Source organism: Pleuronectes platessa, chromosome 1 (genome assembly GCF_947347685.1).
Source record: "Pleuronectes platessa chromosome 1, fPlePla1.1, whole genome shotgun sequence".
NCBI classification, from domain to species: Eukaryota; Metazoa; Chordata; class Actinopteri; order Pleuronectiformes; family Pleuronectidae; genus Pleuronectes; species Pleuronectes platessa.
The window spans coordinates 15,644,872-15,669,927 of NC_070626.1; the positions used below are offsets into that span (position 1 = coordinate 15,644,872).

Below are 25,056 nucleotides of genomic sequence, written 5' to 3' on the forward strand. Positions count from 1 at the left end.
GTCTGTGCACGTCCCTGAGACTGAGTTGTTTCCAGTAGAACACGTTTGTTTGCCACATCCTGACCCCAGGATTTAGAATGAGAACAAGAGAGAGAGAGAGAGAGAGAGAGAGAGAGAGAGAGGGGAATAGGAAGAGAAAGTAAAACTAAACTGTCTACTTTGGGTTGATCATGGTTTGATGAGTAAATCAGGTCGGAGAGGAACCAGCGGAAATAAATAGAGAGTTGTCTATGATTTAACTCGGTTTAACCTCTTTATATACAGTCTGTGGGTTTAATCTGTGACTCTGGCGCCCCCGGTGTCTCCTCGCAGCACGTGCAGGCCGCTGCACAGCACCCAGTGGAATCATATGATGACCACAGACCTCCTCTCTGCTCACACAGACTCGATACTGAAATCGTACAACTAACATTTCCTACAGGGACTGCCCCCACCCCCCCAGCCCCTCTGCGCTCGGCTCTAGCACGGAACCGCACGGCTCGGCTCTCTCAACCCAGAAGAGCCAGCTCGGGCCCTCCTCCAGGGCTGCGTGAGCCGGTGTTTGATTGGATTAGAGTCGGCTCGCCTTTGCCCTCTAACCTCGCTGATGGTGGTTGGCTGCTTCCTGCTGCCTCCGCTCCCCCTGACCGACAGAGAGAGCCTGCCGAAGCCGCACGGCGAAGCGCCCTGCACGGACACAGCCGACCGGGACGAGCCGCTTCCAGCCTGAGCAGAGCCGAAGCGCAGCCACAGTGCACACACGGGCGGACGGGGGAGAAAAACGAAACAAGGCAGCCATGCGGAGGAAATCGAGGATATTGTTGTGTTTTGCGGTGCTGTGGGTGCTGGGGATAGCCTACTACTTCTACTCAGGAACAGCGCTGGGGCGAAAGGTAGGTTCCGGTGTTGCTCGACTGTCTTTCCCCGGCCACACGCTCCAGTCCCCGGCTCCGGGCGGACGTTTCCTTCCAGGACAAAGCGAAGATGGAGCGGTGTGATTCGGCGCTGCAGTGCCGCTTCTCATCCTCTTTTACCGGGGACTCGCTGGTTTTTTTGTTGCGGCTGCATCGATGCTGTGAGGAGTGTGATAGAGGGCCTGCTAGTATCAGTGGGCAGGCATTGATTTGCGGGAGATGAGTGTGGACAGGGGCAGCAGGGGGAGCGGAGTCGGCCGGGTCGCGTTCGGGGACCTCCCGCTGTGCCGGTGATTGCTTTCCCGTGGCAGCGGGACCGGTGCACGTCGGCGCCGGGCAGCGTGTCAGCCACTGAACCGCGGCGGCGCCGGTTTACCGTGAGAGCCGGGGGAAGGTGGAGGTATAGCGGAGTGATTGTTGTTCATGTGAGGCTGCTGGCCTGGCTCACAGGGCCGGGGGTGTTGGGGAGGTGGAGGCTGGGTGTGGGGTGGGGGGGTTCGCCCATAGAGCACGTCAGCACAAGCGGCGGCTGCTGCTGCCCAGGACTGAGTCAGGATCAGGAAGTGGGGAGGCAGACGAGCGCCGGGTTAAATCCCTGATATTCACCATGCTGTGGCTGGCTACATAAGCTCATCAAGTTGTACTGTGAGAAGAACCTGGATCCAGTTGGCGTTCACTCCTGTGGGAAAACACACCTACAGTCATTCGATCTATTCCTGAGCTAAAAGTAATGCAGTCTGATTCAGCAGCCATGCAAGAAGTCTTCTTATAATGTCTAGGTGATTTGTTAAAGCTGTTCTAGGGATCCAGCTGCATGTTTCTCGATAATCGATAATCAGGGACTAAAAAACTACAGTTGAAACAATAAATCGGTCAATTACCTTAAATCCAATCAAGCTGCAACAAGATCAAGATGAACTTTATTGTCCCTCAAGAGGAGAAATTGTGCTTGGGCTCGTCACCAGAACTGCAGCCCATAAAACCCACATAAACATGTACACATGCACAAATCCCACATTATACAACAGACATCATAGCAATTACCTTAAAGATTTATAATACAGAGCACACCTGACCATATTGCAAATACATATACGTATACAATAATTGAGGAGCAACAAGCAAGCAAATTTTACACACTCATACATTTCAGTTCCCTAAACATGCCTGATCTCACAATGTTAAAGAAAGTGGGTAAAATATTCCTGGATCTAACCCCTGATCCGGATCTACACCAAAATGCAATGGGTTCGTCCTACCACACCCTTCCACCATGTTTTGTGGAAATTTGTTGTCTCGTTTTCCTGCTGTCACGCTTGCGAACAACCGGAAAACTTAACCTCCCTGGCGCAGGCAATAGCCAATTTATTGTTTTTTAAAGTTATTTCTCAAGCAACAATGTGAACAAACATGTGATGCCTCCAGCCTCCAACGTGTGCCTTTTCCTTTATAGTATTGATAGTTTTTAGAATATATTTGGGTTCTGGATTGAGATCGGATAAAACAAGACACATGAGTAAGTAAAGCCTGTCAATATGACACAGGACAGTTCAACAGCATCACAAGCGGCAGCCTCCAAAATGACCATTCAGTTGAGTCGGCACACCCCTAAACAAGTTTCAACACAAACAGAACCATATAACATTAATGAAGGGAGGAGGGATTGCATGACTGTTGTGTTAGGCAGTATTAGCCGTGTGTACCTAATAAACCGAATGTGTTAATGGATTCTTTGACAACACAGTGTCCATCAGTTTATTTTTAGATAGTTGTTTTCCATTTGGGTCATGTAGTTGGTTTACAGCAACGTCTTCAACTGTTTTTTTCTAGTCACACCAGCGGTTACTGGAAATGTCAATAGTAATTGTGGTAATAGTATTGTAATAGGCGTTAGAGTAGTAATGATGATAGTAGCTGCTCAGCTACACTTTATGTATGAGAGGGTACGAATTCCATTCATAATAAACCAGGCCTGCACATGTAAAAGTATGTCACATGTGAAATTTAAGTTAAATAACCTCCAGGTGTTCAAATGTACGCTCGCATGACTAAGACATGTTGCTGGTGTAAACACTCCATGTTCTTGGAGTGTGTGACTCCCTTGTGCTTGTTGTAACTCTGTCAGTGTGTCCTGTCAGAGTCAATGTAGTCCAGTGTGTCCTGTTTATTTGTCTCCATGGAGACCTCTGCTTTGGCAGTTTCATTTGCACTCTGCCTCTATTGCCCCTCTAGATTTGGTTGTGTGTGCATGTGTTGGTGTGTGTGTGTGTGTGTGAAGGTCCTGTGTGTATTCCACCTGTTTCCTTGTCTTGTCCTATCTTTACTTTGTTTGCTTTGCTTCAGTCAACCAGAGCAGAGCTGTTACTATTCCATTAGGCTGATAGCTTTTTGTGTGTGTGTGTGTGTCTGTGTGTGTGGTTGCAAAGAGGGTCAAAGGGGCAATGCATGATAAGCAACTTTCTTTTGAGTTGATTTGTGGGCAGCATTTAATGTGGAGCTGGGTTGATCGGTTGCATCTGGGTGGGGTCTTTACACACTGGGAGATTTGATCTGTTCAAACAAAGGTGCTGCTGCTCAGGTTAAGTGTTGTTTTTCCATCTCACCGTACTCTACTTTCAAGGAACCAAGGCGTTAAGTGATTTCTCTCCGATGTCCTGAAACAAACTTTTGTAGCTGGACTGGAGTTTAGTGAACTTTTCCAAAATGCTCAAGGCTCAACACAGATGGACTTAAGTGGGTGGAACTGGCACCATGAAACCAATTTCAAAACAAATCCTGTAATTTCCCAAATTTTTTTCAAACAAATGAGAATTTATTTTCTTTACATCGCAAGTTGTGTGTCACCGAGCAAATACAGTTTTACGACAAACAGCAAATCTTAATATTTAATATGTTGGAATTGGAGAATTGTAGTATTTAGTATAAATTAAATGATTATTGAATATTTATTGATTTTGTTGCCTGATTAAGTGCTTAATCGATAGCTATCAACTCCAAATAATGTCGACAACAGTTTTTCTGTGGTGACCCCGTCATTTGTTTTTCATCTTGTTTCTTCTCATGACAACAGATGTGTGAATGGGAAACGATGTGAATCTAATGATGTAACAGTTGGTAGGTTTCCAGTTATGGACAAATACTCCCCCTCATGTTCAAAGTGTGAAGTTTGTACGTTCATTCATCCATTAGTCACACTGGAGATAATGGTGACTTGTGTGTATGTTTTGTGGTGCAAAGACAATTGGAAAAGGAGCGTGTTCACAGATAGTACTTTCATCCAGGGTCACACCTCACAAAGCCACACGTCTCGTCGTCTGTGTTCACGAGCATTGTGATGAATTCAGTGTCCGGCGGCTTTGGGCTGAGATTTGCTGGCAGCTAATACAGCGAATACACTTTTGAATAATCTTAAAGGACAGTGTCTGTGCCAGGGGAATAAGTACACACACACACACACACACACACACACACACAGCCGTGACACGGTGGCTCTTTGGATCTAAGCTCTCACCAAATAGCATTATCAGTTGAAAAGTATCCCATTTGGAAGAATGTGGCTCTGTCTGTGTGACACTTCAAAGACACTTTTTGAACACAGTATCAGTGCCTGCGAGCGATCACACTGCGCCGTTCAGAAATGAATGCTGCCATTTCTCACATGTTCCCTGTAAGCTCTTTTTGACAAGGCAGTAAAAACAAGGACTGAAATGTCACAGCGTGTCTACATCGGTCAAGTGCAAACCTTTTATACAAAATCATTCTTGTACCCTTGAACTTAAATTTGGACCCGCTTCTCTGGAAAGTTTCTTTCTTTAATTAATGTGCACACAGTTATACAGTTATTTTTTCAGGCTCACTGGCTTCAATTCCGTTGATATACAGTGTGAAATAAGAGAATTCGAGATGGGATCAGTCCATAATCTCTGCAATTCTAGAAATATGGATACTTTATATATTTAATGTCATATTTAAAACATTATGGTTTCTAATAATCATTAATATTTCCAACCCCTTGGCATCGGTTGGAAAACAGAAATGCATCTCTACAATTTTATGATGATAACTGTGAAGAATCTGCTCCTTTACACATTTTATAGTTGTACGTGTGCACGTGTAGTTGATGGACGGGGAGGCACAGTGTAGTGGTTTACCTCATAGCAAGAAGCTTGGTTGGTGGTTTGATCCCCAACTACCTATGGGCTGTATGTATGGGTGAATGTGAATTGTACTGTAAAGCTCTCTGAGTGATCGATAAGACTAGTTGAAGGGCAATATAAATAGTCCATTTACCGTTTGTGGACTATCTGTTTCGGTTAATTGGCGATAAACTGCTCATCAGTGAGAGAGCGTGGTTGTTTGTATCTGTATGTCGCCTCTGAGATAGATTGTAATAAACCCTACAGTATATATTCCCAATGTCAGCTGGGATTAGTTCCAGCTCCCCTCCACCTCCGACCTTGGAAGGATAAGCAATCTTACCAACAGATGGATAGTTGATGCACTGAAAGTAAAGTTTCTCATCTCCTGTACACAGTACAAAGTAGGTGTATAGGATGACAGGACTCTTTGGGAGACACCCAGCAACTGGACTCAGAACAAACGCACATATCTGTAAGTGCATTGTTGTACACTGGAGGATAATGTTGCAAACATGAGCCTGCTGCCTCATTAAAGTCTTCCTTGTTGGACGAAGCTCAGAGGGATTTTTCCCGCCTGCTCTTGAAAAGCCGACGTCCCACTGTTGAGTCTACTTTTCCTTCTAATCAGTGGCGTGAGTGGAGAGCTAAATAGCAGATAGAGGAAGGTGGAACTAAACCAACAAACACTTTAATAAGAAAGATATCAGCTGTTTGCGCAAAGCTGCAGGGGTAGACCGGGATAATTATTCATGGGGTTGGAGGAGAGCAGCATGGAGACTTATATGGTTTTTGGAAATACATATATACACTATATACATGTCTACATTTAACTGCAAACTGCCAATATTTGCTTGCAAATGAAGATATTTTAAGTCACATTAGATCCCATTATTGCACCAGCAAAGCATTTAATAAAAATGTTTACAGGTGGCTTCAGAAATCAACAAATCATGTATTCAAGATAAACTTATCCTTCAATTTGAAATGAAGCCATAACAGATCATCAACTTATGTTAGTGAGGTGCAAACTCTTGAGTGCAGAGGTTTAAATTAACTGACTCTGGCGTTGACTTGAGTGAGCGATTTTCATGCTTTTTAAATTTTATGCTTTTGAATCTTGCCCTTGCAGGACCTGCATGATCTCAAATTTAAATGTTTGCCGACTGAGCAGTTTAGAAGATGTTTGTAGCTTCAGGCAATTTGGGTTCAGTCAGGTTTAGTCCATCCCTCAAACAACATAAAGCACAAGCATAGACATAAACAAAGCAACCCTGCCAACATACATCCGTGGCTGTCCTGATTTTCTACAAGACGCACACACACACACACACATTATGTCATGTGTGGCCTAGACCGGTAAAGGGGGCAAAGAATAATGCTCGAGCAGGGAGAAAAACCGAGGTATGGCTGGTGAAAGCTGGGTAAGAATGTAACCAACCCTGTGTTCTCTCACAGCTGCTGCCAAGACTGTCTGGCTTGTCTGCGCCCTTATGCCTCATCCCCTCATCGTATAGCCTGCAGACTGCTCTTCAACTGTTCTGTGAACTGTTCGAGTTAGAACGCAGGAATGAGGATCGTGTCTTTCACAAATCACCTGCACTTTGACATCAGAGTTTTGACCTTTTAAAGTTGTGAAGGCACTTATGAGGCGTGGCAGCTGGCCCCCTCAGTAGATCCGCCCCTGGATAGAGCGTTAATTACATAAACTGATAATTGGATTCATCACAGCAATTAATGGATTGGTTTACCCCCCGAAGCCAGGGTGTGTTGCATGTAGTCAAGACATCCTGTTCATCATGTGTCACTTGACTCATCAATATGTAGATTAGCACAATAATAATGACAAATTTCCATAAATGAAACTTTTACAAAGAATTGAGACCATGAAAACAAATAATAAGAGGTTGACACATTCATGCCACAATTGTCCAATGTTGTCATGGAGCTCAACTTTCAACCAGAGGTGGATCACAGTGTCGACTTGCAAGTTTTTCTCATTGTTATTAGCTGGAGGATTGGATTATAGTTTCTACTTGGTGGTAGATGATTCAGTGGTGAGCTTTTCCTTCCAGCAAACCAAAGAGAGAAGACAAGCAGGAAATTCATCGTCTCAGTACGGATTCAGAGAGTCTGTATAGCTGCCGGGTCCAGAACTCATGAGTGAAAGTTACAGTCTCTGTTATCTGCAGCTGCAGTCGGCCACTCTCTGCCGGTCTGTGCATGTCTCAAACTTTGGCGTTATCGATACATCGGTCTCTCATCGTAGATTATGTGACTTCACTGGCTCCAAGCATTTCACTGACGTAAAAGTAGAAAATGTTGATTCAGTGACTGATGAAGATGCTGCGTTATCAACGTCGATTAGAGTGCGCTTTGACTTAACACGTTATTTTATGTGTGGTATTAAGAACAAGGTGGATGCCAACCCCCGATCCTCAATCATTTCAGTAACGTCAGAACTATATATGCAAACGTATGTACACACGCACACGTGTTGTGTAACTATGGTTCAGAAATCTAGCTGAAAGACTTGTGGCTTTTAAACCACTTGAGGCCTCAGCAGTGTGTGCGGGTTTAATCAATGTTCAGTTCCTGCAGATGTTGATCTGATTTAGATACTTCTTTGATAGAGATATCAAAGAAGTAGTGTTTTTTAGGTTCTAAGTTATTTTATGAGTTAAATGAAAATCCTCATTTAAACCAAGGAGAGAGGCCGACTTGTTCTTGTGTGTGTGTGTGTGTGTGTGTGTGTGTGTGTGTGTGTGTGTGTGTGTGTGTGTGTGTGTGTGTGTGTGTGTGTGTGTGTGTGTGTGTGTGTGTGTGTGTGTGTGTGTGTGTGTGTGTGTGTGTGTGTGTGTGTGTGTGTGTGTGTGTACATGCTCCTGAAGGTCCTGTGTCCGGTGTTGTATTTATGGATATACAGTTTGCACGTGACAAAAGGTAAACAGTTGACATTGAAAGCTAATATATAGAGCGGATTGTAAGATTGTCTTATTATAGTGATGACATTGTGAAATTGCCAACGCGTGTACCAAAGTCTTTGCAGACTTGTATCGAAATGTTTCACAGTTGGGAAAACACTTTCCAACTTTTCCAATTCCACTTGAATGCACAATAATTTGCTAGAAGAACATAAAACTCGTCAGGCCTCTCTGCGATAACTAACCATAGTGGGGCTTAGCAAACAAATTAAAGCGATTTACTGTAATTGTGAAAAAGAACGATGGAAAAGGTGAACATTTTTTGAGATTTGGGTAGAAAAAGAGTGTGGCTGGATCCAAATGAGAGAATGGTGAACTGTGTGGAGTCTGGGAGCTTTTACCTTCTCCAGTCAGAAGGAGTTAGTTCTGATCTACAAGCCCTGAATCCAAATGACTGACCGGCCGGGCTGAACAGACGGATAGCTGTTGACATACCAGGAAATAGACTGAGACGTTGCCAAGAATGAAGACAAATAGTTTAGGTCGATTTTTTTTTTTTAAAAGAGCAGTTTATATCTTTTGATAAAAGTGACATCTGCTCTCAGGGATGATTGGCCACATGCCAATCTGTGGCAAAGAGAACAGCTTTTTTTTTTACATATTTGATATAATTTAACTCAGTCCACCCCTCGTGAGCATCAGTAGGTTCATTGTGGTTAAACATAATAATATGCTGTGCATGTGCTGTAAACTGGATTATTTTCTTCTCATGATGATTTTCTTCCCTGGCAGATGCCATGCATTCATAGAAAAGGGATAAAGCTGTCCATTGTTCCAAGGGACGAGCGCTGAGACAGGAGCATTTCAGGGATCTCTTTTTTCATTCAACAGATCAGCCCCTGTTTATTCAATTTGTCACAGAGACAAACTATTGTAGCTGTGTTATAACAGTGTAGTTGACATGCTCGGAACATGGCAGTCAGTTCAGCAGTAATCTGTGTTCCCGTTATCTGCCTAAAATATTCAAAGAGGCCTGATACGGAGTGGAGGTGGTCATGGTGTTTTGCTTGTGTCCCCATTGTGGCAAGGACACTGAAGTCAATATTCAAATGACAGCGATAACCAAAATGCTCCCACCCTGTTGACTTGATGTGGCCGGTGAGTCTGGAATCTAAAGGTTTTCAAATCCCTCTCAATCCGATTACACAAGCACGACGCCATGTTGGAATTTAATAGAATCAGTGTAATGTGTATTATTTACTAAATATACAGCTAAAGGTTAATTTATGCTGCCTTTACATAAAAAATTAGATAGGAGCATTTCAAATGGTTACTGTCACTGCCCACATACTTCCATGGCTACACTGCACAGACTGGTCTTTTGTTTCCATATCTGTAACCTTTCAGAAGACGTGCACAGTAACACGCTCGACAAGATATGCATCAGCTCTGCAGAGAATATTTTTGTTACATCTTCACCACTTCCTGTGTCTGTTACTGCAGACTTACAAAGCAGATACAATACAGAGTCATCCAGGCCAGCTGGCTCCTCCTCAGACGTGTGTGGATCTGTCAAAGAATCCCGATGCTGACTGGGCTCATCGGTCTCAATGTTGAATGAGCTGCTGATCTTTCTGAATATTAGTTTTAGACATGCTCTCTGACTAAAAAAATAAGATCACAAAAATCTAAAGAAATCACTTTATAATGTACCGGCATCAAATATTTAGAGCACAAAATAATTTTAGATGTTAAGTATAATTTCATACATGATTCATGAAAGATAATCCTAAAACACTTTGCAGTGATGACCCCTGAATGAATGAATCGGTAAACATGTAGAGAGAAGGTATGCACGAGGGCCTGTCCATTAGGCTTGTTTTATGGTGAATGGTTGTAACTGCAGCATAGCAAACTCCCATTGGTGATGAAACTCGGCAGCGTAAGTGATTTTTAAAATGGAAAAAATCTCCAAATAATGTCTGGCCATGTGCCAAAGTGATGGGTACTATGGATTTTTTTTTTCAAACGCTCGTCTGGTGGGAGATGTTAACTTCTCACCCTTCATCACATCATGACCATGTGATAACAAACTGGTATTTGGTTCATCTATCCTGTAAGCAGATTCTATCAAAGCAATATAGATATATGAATCGATTGAACTGATTTCAAGCCCATAATCTACATATTTGACAAGGACCTACTCCACTGACTCCTGCTACTGAGGCTACTTGTGATTTCTCCACCATCATAACTCATTGATACAGGACTGGAATTAACACACTGCTACACACATACACTAAGTTCAAAATCCACATTTTTGGTTTATGATTTTATTGGTCAAGACTTTTATTGGTCAAGACTTGAAGAAGCTTGTAACTTGTCTTGTGAAAAATGTGTTGAAACGAGTTTCAGGAAACAGAGTTGCTGACCTGGCTCTACTGTTTTGTTCTCATTTACAGGAGGAGGAATCAATGACTTACTGACTGACAAACAAACTTGTGCCTTATACGAGTACGAGTGTAAGAGTCCCAATGCAATGGATAGAAGTGGATGAAATGAATACAGTGTGTGTGTGTTTGTACACGTTTTGTTACATCCGCAGGACTTATTGCACCATAAACATCTACCTCATGTGGACCAAAGCCTGGCCTTACTGACGCAAAACACAATTTTTGAGGACCTGGTTAAAGTTAAGTGTAAGATGTGAATTGTGGTTAGTAATGAATTGGTCATGGTTACGGTTAGGTACACGGTTTTGGTTTGGCTGTCCACAATGTTTGAATGTCAATACAAAATTCTTAAAAGGGGAAAAGCTGGGTGTATGTGTAAGTGTGTTGGAAGGAACAGTGTCTTAACAAGGATAGCTATGCAAACACAAAAGAGTCTGTGTGTGTGTGTGTGTGTGTGTACACAACCACAGCATGTCCTACCACGAGCTAACTTTTCCTGTGGGCTCGTTTCTCCTCTCAGGGACACGTCAGCAGATTTAAGACTTTTGTGTTTGTATCTCAGACTGTCATGTGTTTATATGCCAACTCATTACAGTATTTGGCAACACAAAGGGTTTTTCCACTCAGTCCTTCAAGTCAAGTTGCTGTGTCGAACCTGGATGGCTCAAAAAGCTGTCAAAGAATAAGGTAGCTTAAATAGCAGCAGTAGTCATCTGTTTGAGTGGTTGAAACTCTAATGGAAAACAAACTGAAAATCAGACCATTTGCCAAAATAAATAGTCAGGAAATACCGTGCTTTTAAAAACAGACTGCTACTGTATGGTGTGTTCCTCCGGTGACAGAAGCCTTGGTTGGCCGTTCTGTAAAAATAGACACGTGCATTTCCAAATTTAACTTCATGGTAAAGTATACCTCTCTTTTTAACATAAACCCTTCATTTGAACCTAGACCCAGCGCAGAGGTTTATATGAAATGGTGTTTCTTCACATTCAGACTAATTCTGCTGCCTCAGCATTGTGAAGCCAGGTGTAATTGTATGATTTCATGTACAGTGACCTATGGTAGGATATGCTTTGTTACTCAAAAATAAGTAGCTGTACCCATCAGTTCCTCTGAGGAGAAGTAGTGTAGCCAACAAAGTATTTGAGACTCAGTCGAGTTGTGTTGTCAGTCAAATACGACAACATATTTTAGGACGACTTCTTTACAATAGTGATATTATTTCGAAAGAAAACTGACTGAAGTGTGTAGTTTCCATTAGTGACCGTGTATTAAGGTGTAAGTTATTAAGTTAATTGTGTGTTTGTCTCCTCCCCGTTAGCATGTCCATGTCACCAGCTCATTATCTACTGTGTAAAAGGAACCAGGCTAGGGGTCATTTCATACTTCAGTATACTGTCAGGAGAGGTTGTGTTATTGCCCTGTTTGAAAATACTCATCCAACTTGGCTAATGTTCAGTGCCAGAGCTGAGTCCCTCTCCATCATCCAGCTCCGTCTTCACTACAGTTGGGTTTGTAGTTTACTGAGGTTTTCTTGTGCAGATATTTGGTTGACACAACAATTCTCTGCTTTCTACATTCATCAATCAGAAGATGTGTTTTTATCTGGATTACATCTCAGCCGGCAAAGGTTGTAGACGAGAAATGAGAAGCTGCTTTCGCTTCTAGCTCTTTTCTAAAATCGAGGATCAATGTCTGTGTATGTGTCTGTCGGTGTGTGTCAATGTGTTTTCTCCTGACTCAGGCCATATTTATGTTAACTCTCCAACAGGCCATATGGTAATGCACTTTCTCTCCCAGCGCCTTTCCTTCTATTTCCTCCTGTGTATTTGCTTTTTTGTCTTCCTGTCTTCACAAGCACACTTTTCTCTCTTCCCGTGCATACTTGCTTTGTCATACTATTTGTTTTTAAATTTTTAATGCTGTTTGTTCTTTTGTTGTTCTTTTGAAGTAGGCTAGGAATTCAGTTGCTTACCCAGGGAGACAATTATGAAAACACTGTCAGAAACACAATATTCCTGCCGTGTAGAGATCTTCCAGAAACAGGTCCGTGACCCACTTTTGGGCCCTAACCCACGGTTTTAGAAACCACAGATACAGAGAGAGTAACAGAATATCATGTGCTCCTGGGCCAGCAGGGCCTCTTTTTTTCTTTTTTTTTTGTGGCTCTCTGCATTTTTGCCTTAAAAGGTAGGTTTGATTTATCTGCGATTTCTGCTTAGGTGGGGGAGGAGTGGATGTGATTGTGTCACATCCCATTAAGATGGGCTAAGAATAGCTAAAACCATCTTACACCTGATTTATGATTTTTGAAATGGGTTGTTGCAAATACGCACTGTGGTCTGCTTGTCATTATGACCTGCCAGGTTGGAGACCCGGCCAAGTCATACACTTTACAGTCGCAGGTACAACTTTCACTTGACAGAATGCAGAAAGTTAGGTTTTGTATCACTCTTTCTATTTGCAGATATAGGACTGTTTCATTGTCCAGTCCCTGCTCAGGGTATGATGTTCTCACAGGTCACCATACCTCCATACGTGTTAACGAATCAACCACGAGTTTGCAGCTACAGCAACACCAGAAGCTGTAGCCATAGACCGCTAGAAAAGATGGCCATGGTTCTTGTCAGCTCACTGATTAAAATGTATGAACGCAGCTAAATGAAATTTTGCTTTCGGAGCTGTAATGGCAGAATTGAGATAAATTGTGGCACCAGAGAATTTGTATTCCGCCTGGAATGAAGTCTGTGTTGTTTCTGTTTCTGTTGTTGGCAGATAACTCGGCTTTCACACTCTATTACTTACGGTTCTCATGTTTCCAAAAACAGCAGCACGATAAGAATGAAATCTAACTTTGTTTTTGCACTGCTGCTGAACTTGATACTGAAAGTGTCTCTTCGACTTGACTCTTCACTTTATATCTCAATTTGTAGCTGGTTTTGATTCTTGCATTTTGCTGCTGTTATTTATTATTGTGACACAAGAAACAGCAGACTGTAAGTAGATCCAGTGTTTGCATTACATTTACATTATATTGCTGACTTTACTCTTTCCTAACTTGACAAATGAGCAGGAGACCCATGATATCCTCAGCACTTATACTGCTGGGTTTACACTTTTGTGTGCCATTGGACCGACCTTTTAATGAATACCAGTTGTGTTGCAGTTGTTCTGTGTGATGCATCAGCTGCCTTTCCTATTCATGTGAAATATTAAACCGTTCTCTTTTTACACGTCACGGCTGTAACGTCATGATAAGGAGAGCAGCCTTTTGAACGACCCACAGTCAAATGTTATTATGACTGAATCTAACTATGAATAATGCACACTGAAACCAGAAGACACCTCTACACTGTCAGACCAGCCCATAGGTACAGCTTGGTAATAGTGTGTTATATGTCGCTGACACCCATTACAAGAAAAACCTGAGTTGGAAGTGTGTAATTAACTTTCATAAAAAGTCTCACATCTGCTCCCCGTGTGTAACTCCAGCCTGATAAACATGTTAATATAGCAAAAGCTGAGATGCTGTTATGATCCTGCCGTGTTTACAGCGGAGAGGCTGTTTGCTGTCTGTGTTGTAACCTATGGTTGTAACACACACACACACATGTGACCAAGTCACATCAAAGAGGCCCAATCAGGACCAGATGTTTTAATGATGCATAAAAAAAGAGTACAGCTGCACCCTAACTCAAAAAAGTGTTTGTTCAAATGCACCAAAAAAACGTCCTCCTCATTCAAACATCATCATCATCATCGGGGGTGCACACAATAAGCAATCCTGGGAGCCGCTTCTTCTTTTTCTTCTTCTATCGTTTAATGCTGTCTCAACTTTCTGCATTTGTATGAAGTAACCCAAAAATTATTTTCACTCTGCACACAAACCAAATCATGGTTTAGTTTGATCTGGACTCAGACCATCTCTTTTGGCTTACAAAATGATGTTCAGTGAGGGATTAAGAGAAGGACAATCTTTTCAGGATGTCACACAGCAGGCTTCAGGCAGTTATGTCTCATTATGCGCATTGCATATTAAAGCTGGAATAACTCCCATTGGATCATAGATTTGACTTTTTGACCCATAGCCCTGTGCACTGTCTGCATTGGTGCTTTTAGAGGATGTTATTGGTGCCAGGCCAAGGATAGAACATGTCTGGTTTATGTCCAAACAGGATTGTGTCGCCATCCATTAGTTCATCCTCCTGCAGTGGAAGCTAGAATCCAGCTCTGGCACATCTGTTCAATTTACCAACCGATGTGTATAGGTAGTAATAATGTACGTGCATAGAGAGTGCTATGGAAAATCTAGAGCAAAGGTTATGTACTGTATGCATACATATATATTTCAACACTTGGTCTTAAATTTACATAAACAACACACAAAGTACAACATACATAGTCATGTAGAGACTGTGAATCTTGGCTTCGGCTCAGACTAAACACACATGCACAGCAACTCCTGCACGACATTCTCATCCATATGTGAAACCCATTCATGAAAAATACACCCTCTTGCTTGCTGGCAGAAAACATTCACCCTTGTATGGGAAAGAAAATATTTATGGACGTAGAGCTCCTTCCTGTTACACACACACACACACACACACACACACACACACACACACACACACACACACACACACACACACCTATGGTATGAGGTAACCTGCTGTGTTACAGTACTTTAACATTGATGACCTCAGCGTCGTCTGGGGGGTCTTCATCCACATGGTGCATTGTACTATTTGCAATTTCAATTTTTCTGCCTTTTTTTTTGTGCAACACCCCGTCATTATATTCTCTTAAAAAGAGCCAGGAGCTGTAATTTCCACAAATCATCATGATCATTACCATGCGCCAAACAATTGAACCAAAGCTCTTCCCATCATTTAGATTCTCTTAAAGCAAGAAGATGGTTTTTGGTGGTAGTAATCACAGACCACCGCTGTGGTCGAGGGAGGGACCGACATTTACTGTTCGCAGGAGAGAGGAGGAGGAGGAGGAGGCAGCATCAAAGGAGGCAGGGAGGAAGGAAGGGAGGGAGGAAGGAGGTGTAGGGAAAGAAAAGAGATTAAGCAAGTGGTTGATGAAAGAGAGAATTGGTGAATTTTAACTTCCCCAGCCCACCACCCTGATGACCTACTTTTTAGCCTCTGCTGACACACTAGGATGATTCAGCACTCCACTCGGTCTCCCCCCTCCGCCTCATCTTCCGCTCTCATTCCCCCCCACTCTTCTCTCCTGCTCCTTGCCTCTTACCTAATCTTGTTTAGCAATTCCTCTTTTTCTCCGAAAATCGAATTCGAACCTGCCCATTTATCAGGAGTCATTTGTTCAAATTATTTCTTAAACTCCTGTCTTCTTAACAGCAAGCTTCCACAATGCTGAATCATCATTACCGCCAAATGAAAACCGGACAAAAGATTTCAGGAAGGGAAATTTAAATTTTATGTTTGTTAGTGTGGTGAATGTCGAACCGTCTTTGGTACTTCAGCACATAAATCATCTTTGAGGTCAGGTAAAGAGATGAAAACCACTTGATAACATTAATGTTTCATGATCATATATCCCTTGTTTTAGTCTTTCCACTAGCTCCCTGTCTGTTTACAGATTTTAAGATTATGCAAACTAGTTTTAAGGCTCTCTGTGGTCTGGAGCTATATCTCTGAGCTTTTTGTACCTTTGTCTCCACATGTACTTGCTGAGGTCTTTTGTGTGTTCCAGGATTACCATTAAACAAGTGGTCAGCCACCACAACGATTTCCTGGCCCATGATGGTGACTGAATCATCAGCTGATTCCGATTCTCTAGAAATGTAATCTTGAATTTGCTATCAATAACATTGTATAATTTGTACCTTTCTGCGTAAAGCCCCTTTGTAAATACAATAATTCTGTTAAATTGTATAGGTTTGGGATATAGCAGCTGTCTCTAAATGTGATAATCCTGCAGTTGTGCTTCTTCCCCTTTTCGAGTGATGACATGTTTCACCATAGACACCTATCGGTTAGCAGGATAATTTAATATTCATGAGTTGCTGTGCATTGACCATTTGTGGTTGAATGTGGGCGTGTAGAGGGCGGACTTTGAGGCAGATCCACGTACGCATGTTTCCAGTTGGAGTGTGGTTTATAAGGGGAACTTGGCCTGCAGGTTTTATAGGTCTGGATCTTTTCGTGCTTACGCCATTTTTTGGACTTTGTGCGCACATACAATTCTACTAAGAATACAAAACACTTTAATATAAATGACGCCCCAGGTCAGCTGAGTCAGCAACGTCTTTTTAGTCCCTATATCTGTTTTATTTAAAAGCAATTTTATGACTTTCTTGTTTAATATGCTGCTATGGTAAAGCACTTTGTGATGATTTTTGAAAAGTGCTCCCTAAATAAAGTTTGATGTTATAATAATTATTATTATTTTATTGAGCCCTGTCCCATCCCCCTCTCTTCCTACTCCACCTATTTCCTCTAACAGATCTCCTCCCCCTGTCAGCAATCAGCTGTTTTCTCCCTGCAGCCTTCTGTTTTGCATTCTTTCCCACTTGTTATCCCCCCTCTTTCATGTCCGTCTGAACTTCTGGACGGAAACACAGAAGGCCCTGTGTGTGACCCCTCAGGCAGAACATAAATGGTGGGTGTGTTGTGCGTGTAAGAGGATGTAAGAGACACCATGAACCTGAGCTCTGTTTATTGTGTGTGTTGATCCATCATTGATAGGCAGGGAGGGAGGCAGATGAATTTTCTAAGCTGCTGCTTGGTGAACTGGCCTTACTGGTCATTTTACCAGTCAACATCAGGAGGCAAAGACACCAAGACTTTCATTATCTCATTAGTGAGAAAATAATAATTTGGTAAAATTTCCGCAAATTATGAATGGGCAGTTTATTTCAATATGTCTGTATATGGATTTAGTTTGATGTTTAATCAGCGTCTGTGTCTCACCATAAAAAAACATTTGTAAGGTCAAGCTTTTGTTGCATTTTGAATATAGATTTCAGATGAACCTTTCCAGATGAATTTAAATCAGTCAACTTGGGCTCTGGGAAATTGTTTGTGGGTCTTTTTGTCTGTTTGTTAGTAGGATTATGCAAAAGTATTGGACAGATCACTACAAAGTAAGGGAAAGGAGGTAAGCGCTCTCTGGCTTTCACAAAGTTAATCCCTCCACCTCTCCTGTCTTCCCATTTGGGTGCATGTGAATTTGAAATGATTTATTTTGATACTGTGATGGTCATTAAAGGAAACTTATGATTTTCACTGATAGCTCAGACCCCCTTAAGAGGACATCTTAAAAAGGACTTTATTCTGTTTGGCCAAACATCTAGAACCCTGCTGAGAAGTAGCACAGCCAGCACTCACTGGGTTTTCAGACATCCCAAATGCATAAATCTGCATTTTCAGAAGATATCCCACTGGCTGGATTCTTTCTGAGCACCAAACATGACTTTCATTAAATCACCAATATCATGCTGGTTTTTTCCCTTTTATATTTGGTGTGTATAGATTTTTGTAGCAAAGGTCCATGACAGATGGAGTTGTTCTCTCTCACAGAAAACCCTGAAGAGCTTGAAACGCCTTGTTTTCATTCCTTTGTGTTAAAGGCGTTTTCGTTAAAGACCAACATGTAATCACGATCCCTAGCTGGAATCGAAGCGGCAGAGCCAACACTGTTGTCACCGGGGCTACAGCAGTGTTAACCGCTGATCAGGAAGCCTCTGGTTAAGGGGTGTGACTGTGTGGTTTGACTGTCCAATCAGAGCAGCGTGGGCTTTTTGTTTCAGAAAGAGGGTGAAGAGAGAAGTGAAGCAGTGCACGCTGAGACAAATAATGTGTATTTGCAGTAGACCCCCAATCTAAAATTGAGGACCTTTTTAAATGATCTAAATATAGAAATGATAAGTAATGTGTCATCTAATAAATGACAAAACACTATACAAAGATATAGAATTGTGTGTCCAGCAATGTTTCTGTGAGAGCAACAGTGAGACAGCAGATGGTGCACATGCAGAACGTTCCCTAAATGCTTTGGCTGTGATGTGGTGAAAGTTTACAAGGTTTTTATTTCCTGGTAGCAGATTGAGAGTAAACTCAGTTATTGGACGACTTCATTTGGGCTGATCCAGACAACACCAGCGTCAGCCGCTGATAAACAAGAACACAGGAACTGAGGATAATTAGTTACTTTGCCTACTATGTGTGTGATCTGATTTTAAGTGTGTGTGTGTGTGTGTGCGCACGAGTGTGATGCAGATGAGGTTTTGGGAGGAGGCCAGCACACACAATTGCTCCATTGAGTCTTACACCCCCTAAGTCTCTAGCTCTCTCTCTCGCTCTCTCTGTCGCTCTCTCTCTCTCTTTTTCGCTCTCTCTCTTTCGCTCTCTCTCTCTCTCGTGCTCTCTCTTTCTCTCTCTCACACTGGTGAGACTTGTCACAGTTTGCTTAATGCAGTCTGAATTCTCTAGTCAAGCTGACGGAGCTTCAGGGTTGAAGCTCTGTCAGCTTCCCAGCACAGCCCCACCCCCTGTCTTTTTGTTATTCTGCCCCCCTCCCTCCCTCTCTCTCTCTCTCTTTCTCCTATGTCACTCTTGGTGAATGTTTGATTTTGGCAAGACTGTATTTTAAAGTTACACATAATGATTTGATCCATGTGTTTGAAGCAGAATAAACATCTGCGGCCATTCGCCAGCAGGAGCGTGCGTGTGTGCCTGTGTGTGCGTGTGCTTGTGTGTGTGTGACTTGCTTCTGAAACTTGTGTGATATTTTGTATAACTCTCCTCCTTTCTCATGGCTTATTAAGTGTCAGAGAAACAGACAGAGAGCCGAACTGTGTTTTTCTTACTCCAGGCCTGGTTGACTAACAACTCAAAGACCCCTTTGTAACAGAACCGAGAGAAAGTGTTGATTTATTTATCGGACCGGTCACTTTCACTCTTTGTCTTCAGTATGTGTTCATACTGCTGACATGGACTCGTGGCCCTCCACCATCGAGCTTTGTTTAAAGACGAGAGAATAAAATGTTGCTCCGGATCCAAGTCGCAGATAACAGCTTCACAGTAGGGATATTAACAGTGTGAGGTCTCACTGTCTCCTGCAGAGGAAGATGTCAGTCGTTCGTGCACCGCACATGAGATGTTTCCAGCATTTCTTTAACCTGCTAATATACTTATATCAGGGCTTGGGTGGTGGCAATGAAGACAATTGTTGTGTTTCAATTAAATTGAATTGCTATCCCCTTTTATTTTGTGATGGACCATCTGACACTTCAGCTGCTCTCACCCATGCACTCAACTGCGGACATTCTCCTGAAATTATCTGGAGGGGCTGTAAACGATACATGCAGACATTTTCCCAGGCCACGTCTCAAAAACAAAAGAGTACAAAAAAATCAGGTTGAAAAAGAGGTGTCATACATATAGAAGACGGCAACGAGGATGTCCGCTTGGAAAGACGAAAGTTGCTGTAAGACATCAACAGAACTCTGCAGTTCCTCCGTATTATCGCCAGAGGAGCTGCATTTGTGAACGGAAATGTCAGGATGAGGCGCTCCACAGTTTCTGCAGACTTCTCCACCTGACCTCCTTGTATAATGTCCATACAAGTCCAGGAGAAGTTGATGTGTGAACACAGCAGGGGATCTCCCGCTGGGTATGATGCTTCTTACACGCAACGGATGCCAAAATGTAAAAAAGAAAAACTATATCTTCCGGTGAAAAAGCGTTGCCATACATTCATGAAGACCCAGGCAAAGAGGTAGAGCTTGTGGTGATAGGCGCTGACACCTGTGTCTGTGTGTTGTTCTAGAAGAGCATGTGATCTCCACAGCGAACTTAATAAGTCCAGCTCTCACCTGAGTAATGCAGAGCATTCGTTTCTGTTTTGAAAGCGTCTGTGCAGAGAACAGCGGATAAGAGATTCTAGAGCTTTTGGGCTGACGGTGGTGCTAATGTGCTGTGATTTTCGCAGCAGAATAAAAATGTCATGTCTTGCCTTCTATCCCCAGTCTATCCCCAAATGTCTGTGGATTTTCTAGAGAAAACTGATTCAGTCACATTTACTCAGTGATGCTCTATGAACTCCCTTGTTCAGGAGCTGCACAAGTCTCTCGAGCAAGTTTTTCTGTCTACTGATTCTCAACAGCTGTGAAGTAAAGTTTGGAAGAACACCAAGGCCTCTATTTTTTTATAATCCTGTTTCAGTTTTTTATATTTTGTGTTATTCTGTGGTAAACTGTGTTTTAGCGATATATCATAAAAGCTCCACAGGACCGTCAACCCCCCTCACCCCTCTTTACATAAATTAGGAGTGAAACGCATTCAACTGACTTCACAATGAGACATTAAATCAGACGTAGGTCTCTCTCTCCTTATGTGGGGATTTGTCTTGGTTGACTACTTGAAGTTCAGCAAGTTCACGTCTGGGTCTCGTCTGGAGAAGAAACCAGGGTTTGAGAGAGGATAAAAATCTCTACCTGTGCTTTACGTTAAAGCAGTTGGTTTAATTAGAATTAATGTTTTATACCCCTGAAATATTTTAGCCATGAACAGAGTTAAATGTAGCATCCATTGAAGGCATTTAACATGATGTGCTTCCCATAAGAAATGTGATCAGGGCCATAGTGTGTTGATGGTAAACGGATCAGTTAAGAAACGGCAATAAATGACAAATGATACAAGATGAGTTTGTATTAGTAAAAAAGATCTCAGCTGATTTGTCTTGAAGAGGAGAAGAGATCTGATTCAGGAGGGATCAGGTTGCAGTGGCATGTGACTCTGTTTGTTTTGACATTATGGATGCTTATCTGTCCAGACAGGTCAGGTTCACACATCACACGTAACATTATGTCTCACCTCTTTTGACTGTGGTTTATTTCTCTGTGATAACCAGCGTACAGTGTGTTGTGATGTTACTATGAACCCCTGCAGGGATGGTGCTCTTTTCGCTCCTCGGGGTAGATTCAAAGGTCAGGCACAACTCATCAGAATTCAGCGTCTTGCTAAAGGACGCTTCAGCAGGACAGATGCTGGCTGTCAGGAGGGCTTGAACCTGCGCCATCTACTTGAAGGATCTTGTCTCTAATCACTGACAGCGCTCGTTGCTGTACACTGCCCTGTGGGTGAGAGCCAGCATAGATTACATACTGTAGGACAACATATTAGAAACAAGAAGCATTGTATTCATTTGTTTCTTTTCTGTTCGCATTTTTACTAATAGCTCTGGGTAGGGCGATGTCCTCCCGTCGATCCAAATCTTAATTGAATATTTCAACACCTATCCATGCTCTCACTTACTAGCGTCACTAACGACGCAGATATTAGCACTTTGTTATAAAACTAAGAGCTGAGTCTACCACACCCTCGTCAGAATTTACCTCAGTGCACTCACCTTGGCTGTGGGAAAGATGATGGATACCTACTGTCTCAGCCAGTAGTGTGTGAGCTCACATGGTGCATTTCGAAGGTTATTCGTTAGGCTGCTTCACCTCATCTTCAATTATGGGAAAGTATTACTAATTCTGGGACTCCGGTATTCTCGCATATCTGTCATACTTGACCTAGTTCTTACATTTCATTTACTATGGTAAATTTAGGAGGAAACGGTTTCAATCAGCACCGTATCATCATCACTGTGTGTGTCCTGCTGCTCTGCCTGCCTGATGTCCTGCATTGTTCTGTCCTGTCGTCTCTCGGAGGGATTTTGTAATAAATTAAATCCCGCAGAGCAAATCAGATCATTGACACTGCGTGTTGTATCCGAAACATGGTTTAATCTGGATTTACTCTGTGAAATCAAAACCAGGTTTGGCTTGAGTTTGGATGTGTACATTAACATGTATGCAAAAAATACACTGTGTGTGTGTGCGCGTGCTTGTGTTTTTGTGTGTTTGTTCACTGAAATCTCAACTCCTCTCTGAGTTAATCTATCACTGGATGTGATCAGATTACTGTGGATTATACGTTGACTATTAAAGTCTCAACTAAGTCTTGATAGAACACGCATACACATTCACTTACGAACAGATAAGTGCGCATAAGTGTGCGTGTAACCGGACTGACGCACTAATGCATGTGAGCTCTCAAACCCCCACAAACACAGCTGACACACACACACACACACACACACACACACACACACACACACACACACACGTGCTTTGGTGTGATCTGTCAGGGGCTTAAAGTCCATCCCATTATCAGCGAGGCAGGTGAGAGATCTTTTTTTTGCACCCTGCAGAGATCATTCAGTTAGCAGAGAGAAACAAGTTCATCAGGGCTGGCAGTGGCTTTTGATACAAATAAATCAAATAAATAAAATCTGAAACGAGCAGAAGTAAACAGAAGCTGTACTGCTGTGAACAGGGCAACAGGCAGATTTGCTCTCAAAGTCCTTCGAGGGGGCTCAAACCTTGAAAGCAAAAACCACCACAGAGGGAACAATTATCAAAACAAAACAAGAAGCAGCTACAGCTTAAGGAATATCAAAAGACAGGAACCTGTCAACACAATGCAGCCAGATTCCTTGTCTGGAGTTTGCCTTTCACGTGTTATGAACGCAGCAGGAGATTCTCTGGGACACACTCGCAACAACAGTCAAATTCTTGACGAATGCAGGGTGGTGCATGCAGGTGGCAGGACATATTGTAATAATAACCTTACAGCACATGGACGTCTTTATTCTCATCGTCTCTTAAGGTTGACGACTTGGCCAGTGGCTCCTCTTTTGCTCCAGATTTTTTGGTATTCTTTTTGTTTTGTTTTCCTTTTTTGCATCCGTAATCGCAAAGATTGTACATGTACAGTATATCATATTTTCAGACAGGGTGGAAATATGTTGGGTTACCTACACACAAAGTAAAAAAATTTGAAGAACTGGGTGTTTTTAACAATTGCTAGCAACATTATGTTTGTCGGTTATTAATACACTGGCTGTAGCAAGTGGACTGAGGTGTGTGTGTGTGTCTGTTTGTGAGTGCACTTTTAATCATGTTTGTGTCCTAGAGGAGAAGCGGATAACAGGCTAAAGCCATTTTCAACAAGAGGTTTTAAAATCCATTCGAGCGATGTGAGTCATAAAAATAGCTCTGCCAACATCTGCTCTCCACTTACCTTTTCGAAGTCACGTTTCAATCAGCAACAAGTCCTGTTTACGGCGGCCAGCTATTGATAAATCACGCAGACTGTTCCTTAAAGCACTTTATTGTTCTCATCGTCTCTTAAAGCCTTCGGTCCTGGTGCGATTAGTGATTTCCATAAATCATAGGTTATGCGGATCAGAAGTGGGCAGCGCAGACGCAGCTGCACTATGTCTCCATCACTTTTCTCTGGGCGACTCTTCTTTCATTTTATTTTTTCCTTGTTCTGCCCCCCACGCACACACACACACACAATAATGATAGGGGGTATAGTGGTCAGGATGTCTGTTCTCCCGCCCGTGTGTCCAACCATCCATCTGTGTGTCCGTTATCAATCTGTAGAGCTCCATTAGGAATTCTTTCATGAATATTTAATCAGGCAGTGAAGTGGAGCCCTTTGATATTTTGAGTTTCTTTAGTGACCATGAAATCCTGAGAGCAGCTCTTCAGGTTGTCGGTTAAGAAGATTATCAACTTATGTAAAGCACGCCCTGCTGTCTTTATGTGATTGTTATTATTAGGCCTAGTGAATAAAACAATATCAACAATAAAAAATGTTGCAGATGCTGGGTAGATCTCCTGTTGACTCTAATTAAATTAAATACAATTTGTGCCTATTTCTTGGTTTTCACTTCTTTTATCTCACTTCCCATTATTTATTTTCCTCTCAACTGTTTTTTTCAGTAAAAGGGAAAATTTATTTCTGCAGTTGCAAGTGAAAGTGGAACCCAGTGCTCTGCAGCCATTTGGCACTGTGAAGCACAGCAGGAGAAATTACTTGTTGATCTGTTCCCAGCACTGGCTCGTCATGAGTGTGATTAGGGTGTAGAAGCAAAACGATTGGCATGGGACTGAAAATAGTTTGTTTTCTTAATTCTCTGATGGAATTTAACATAGTAATTTTATAATTTACTTGTGCAGCCAATAGAAGGGAAAGTGGTGGGTTTCCAAGAGGAAGCTCATCACTCAGCAGTAAGCTAGAGGCTTCTTTGCTTTAGTTTCTTGTTCATCCAATGTTTATCTTTGAGATTTCACTTCCTGTAAACGGATTATCAGTTAACAGCTGCTAAAAACTGAAATCTGTCTGCCTTTTGGCAAACATCCAACTGTCAGCAGGTCGGAGGTGAATTCAACATCTGTATGTCAGTCACTCGTCAGGATAACTCAAAGACCACTGAACTGATTTCCATTGAATTTTTTGGAGGGGTAAGACACGACCCAATGCAGAACTCAATTATATTTTGGAGCAGATCCAGATAAACGGGTGGATCAGGATCTTTTGGGTGGAGGTATTGGCTCTCTGAACAACCTTCTGCATTGTATTTCCTCTGCTGGGGAAGTTGTGTTTTCAGCCCTGTCTGTTTGTTTGTGAGCAAGATTTCGCAAAAACCACGGAACAGATTTCACCAAATCTTGTTGGAAGGGTTCAGTGTGGGTCAGGGAAGAACCCATTACATTTTGGTGCGAATCCAGGATTTTATTTTCATTTTCTCTTTAACATTGTGAGACATATGC

General features: G+C 42.3%; 1 protein-coding gene across 2 annotated transcripts in view; it reads left to right on the plus strand.

Annotated features, from left to right (window-relative positions):
- Positions 1 to 670: 670 nt before the first annotated feature.
- The window catches only part of galnt2 (UDP-N-acetyl-alpha-D-galactosamine:polypeptide N-acetylgalactosaminyltransferase 2), a 47,961-nt gene continuing 23,575 nt past the window's right edge, over positions 671 to 25,056 (plus strand). Inside the window, exon 1 of one of the 2 annotated variants that reach the window (XM_053444502.1) lies at positions 671 to 872. In XM_053444502.1, coding sequence (XP_053300477.1) covers positions 777 to 872 — 96 coding nt within the window. In that variant the 5' untranslated portion in view covers positions 671 to 776. The remainder of the gene's footprint in view (positions 873 to 25,056) is intronic. The other variant, XM_053444509.1, reaches the window with a different exon arrangement.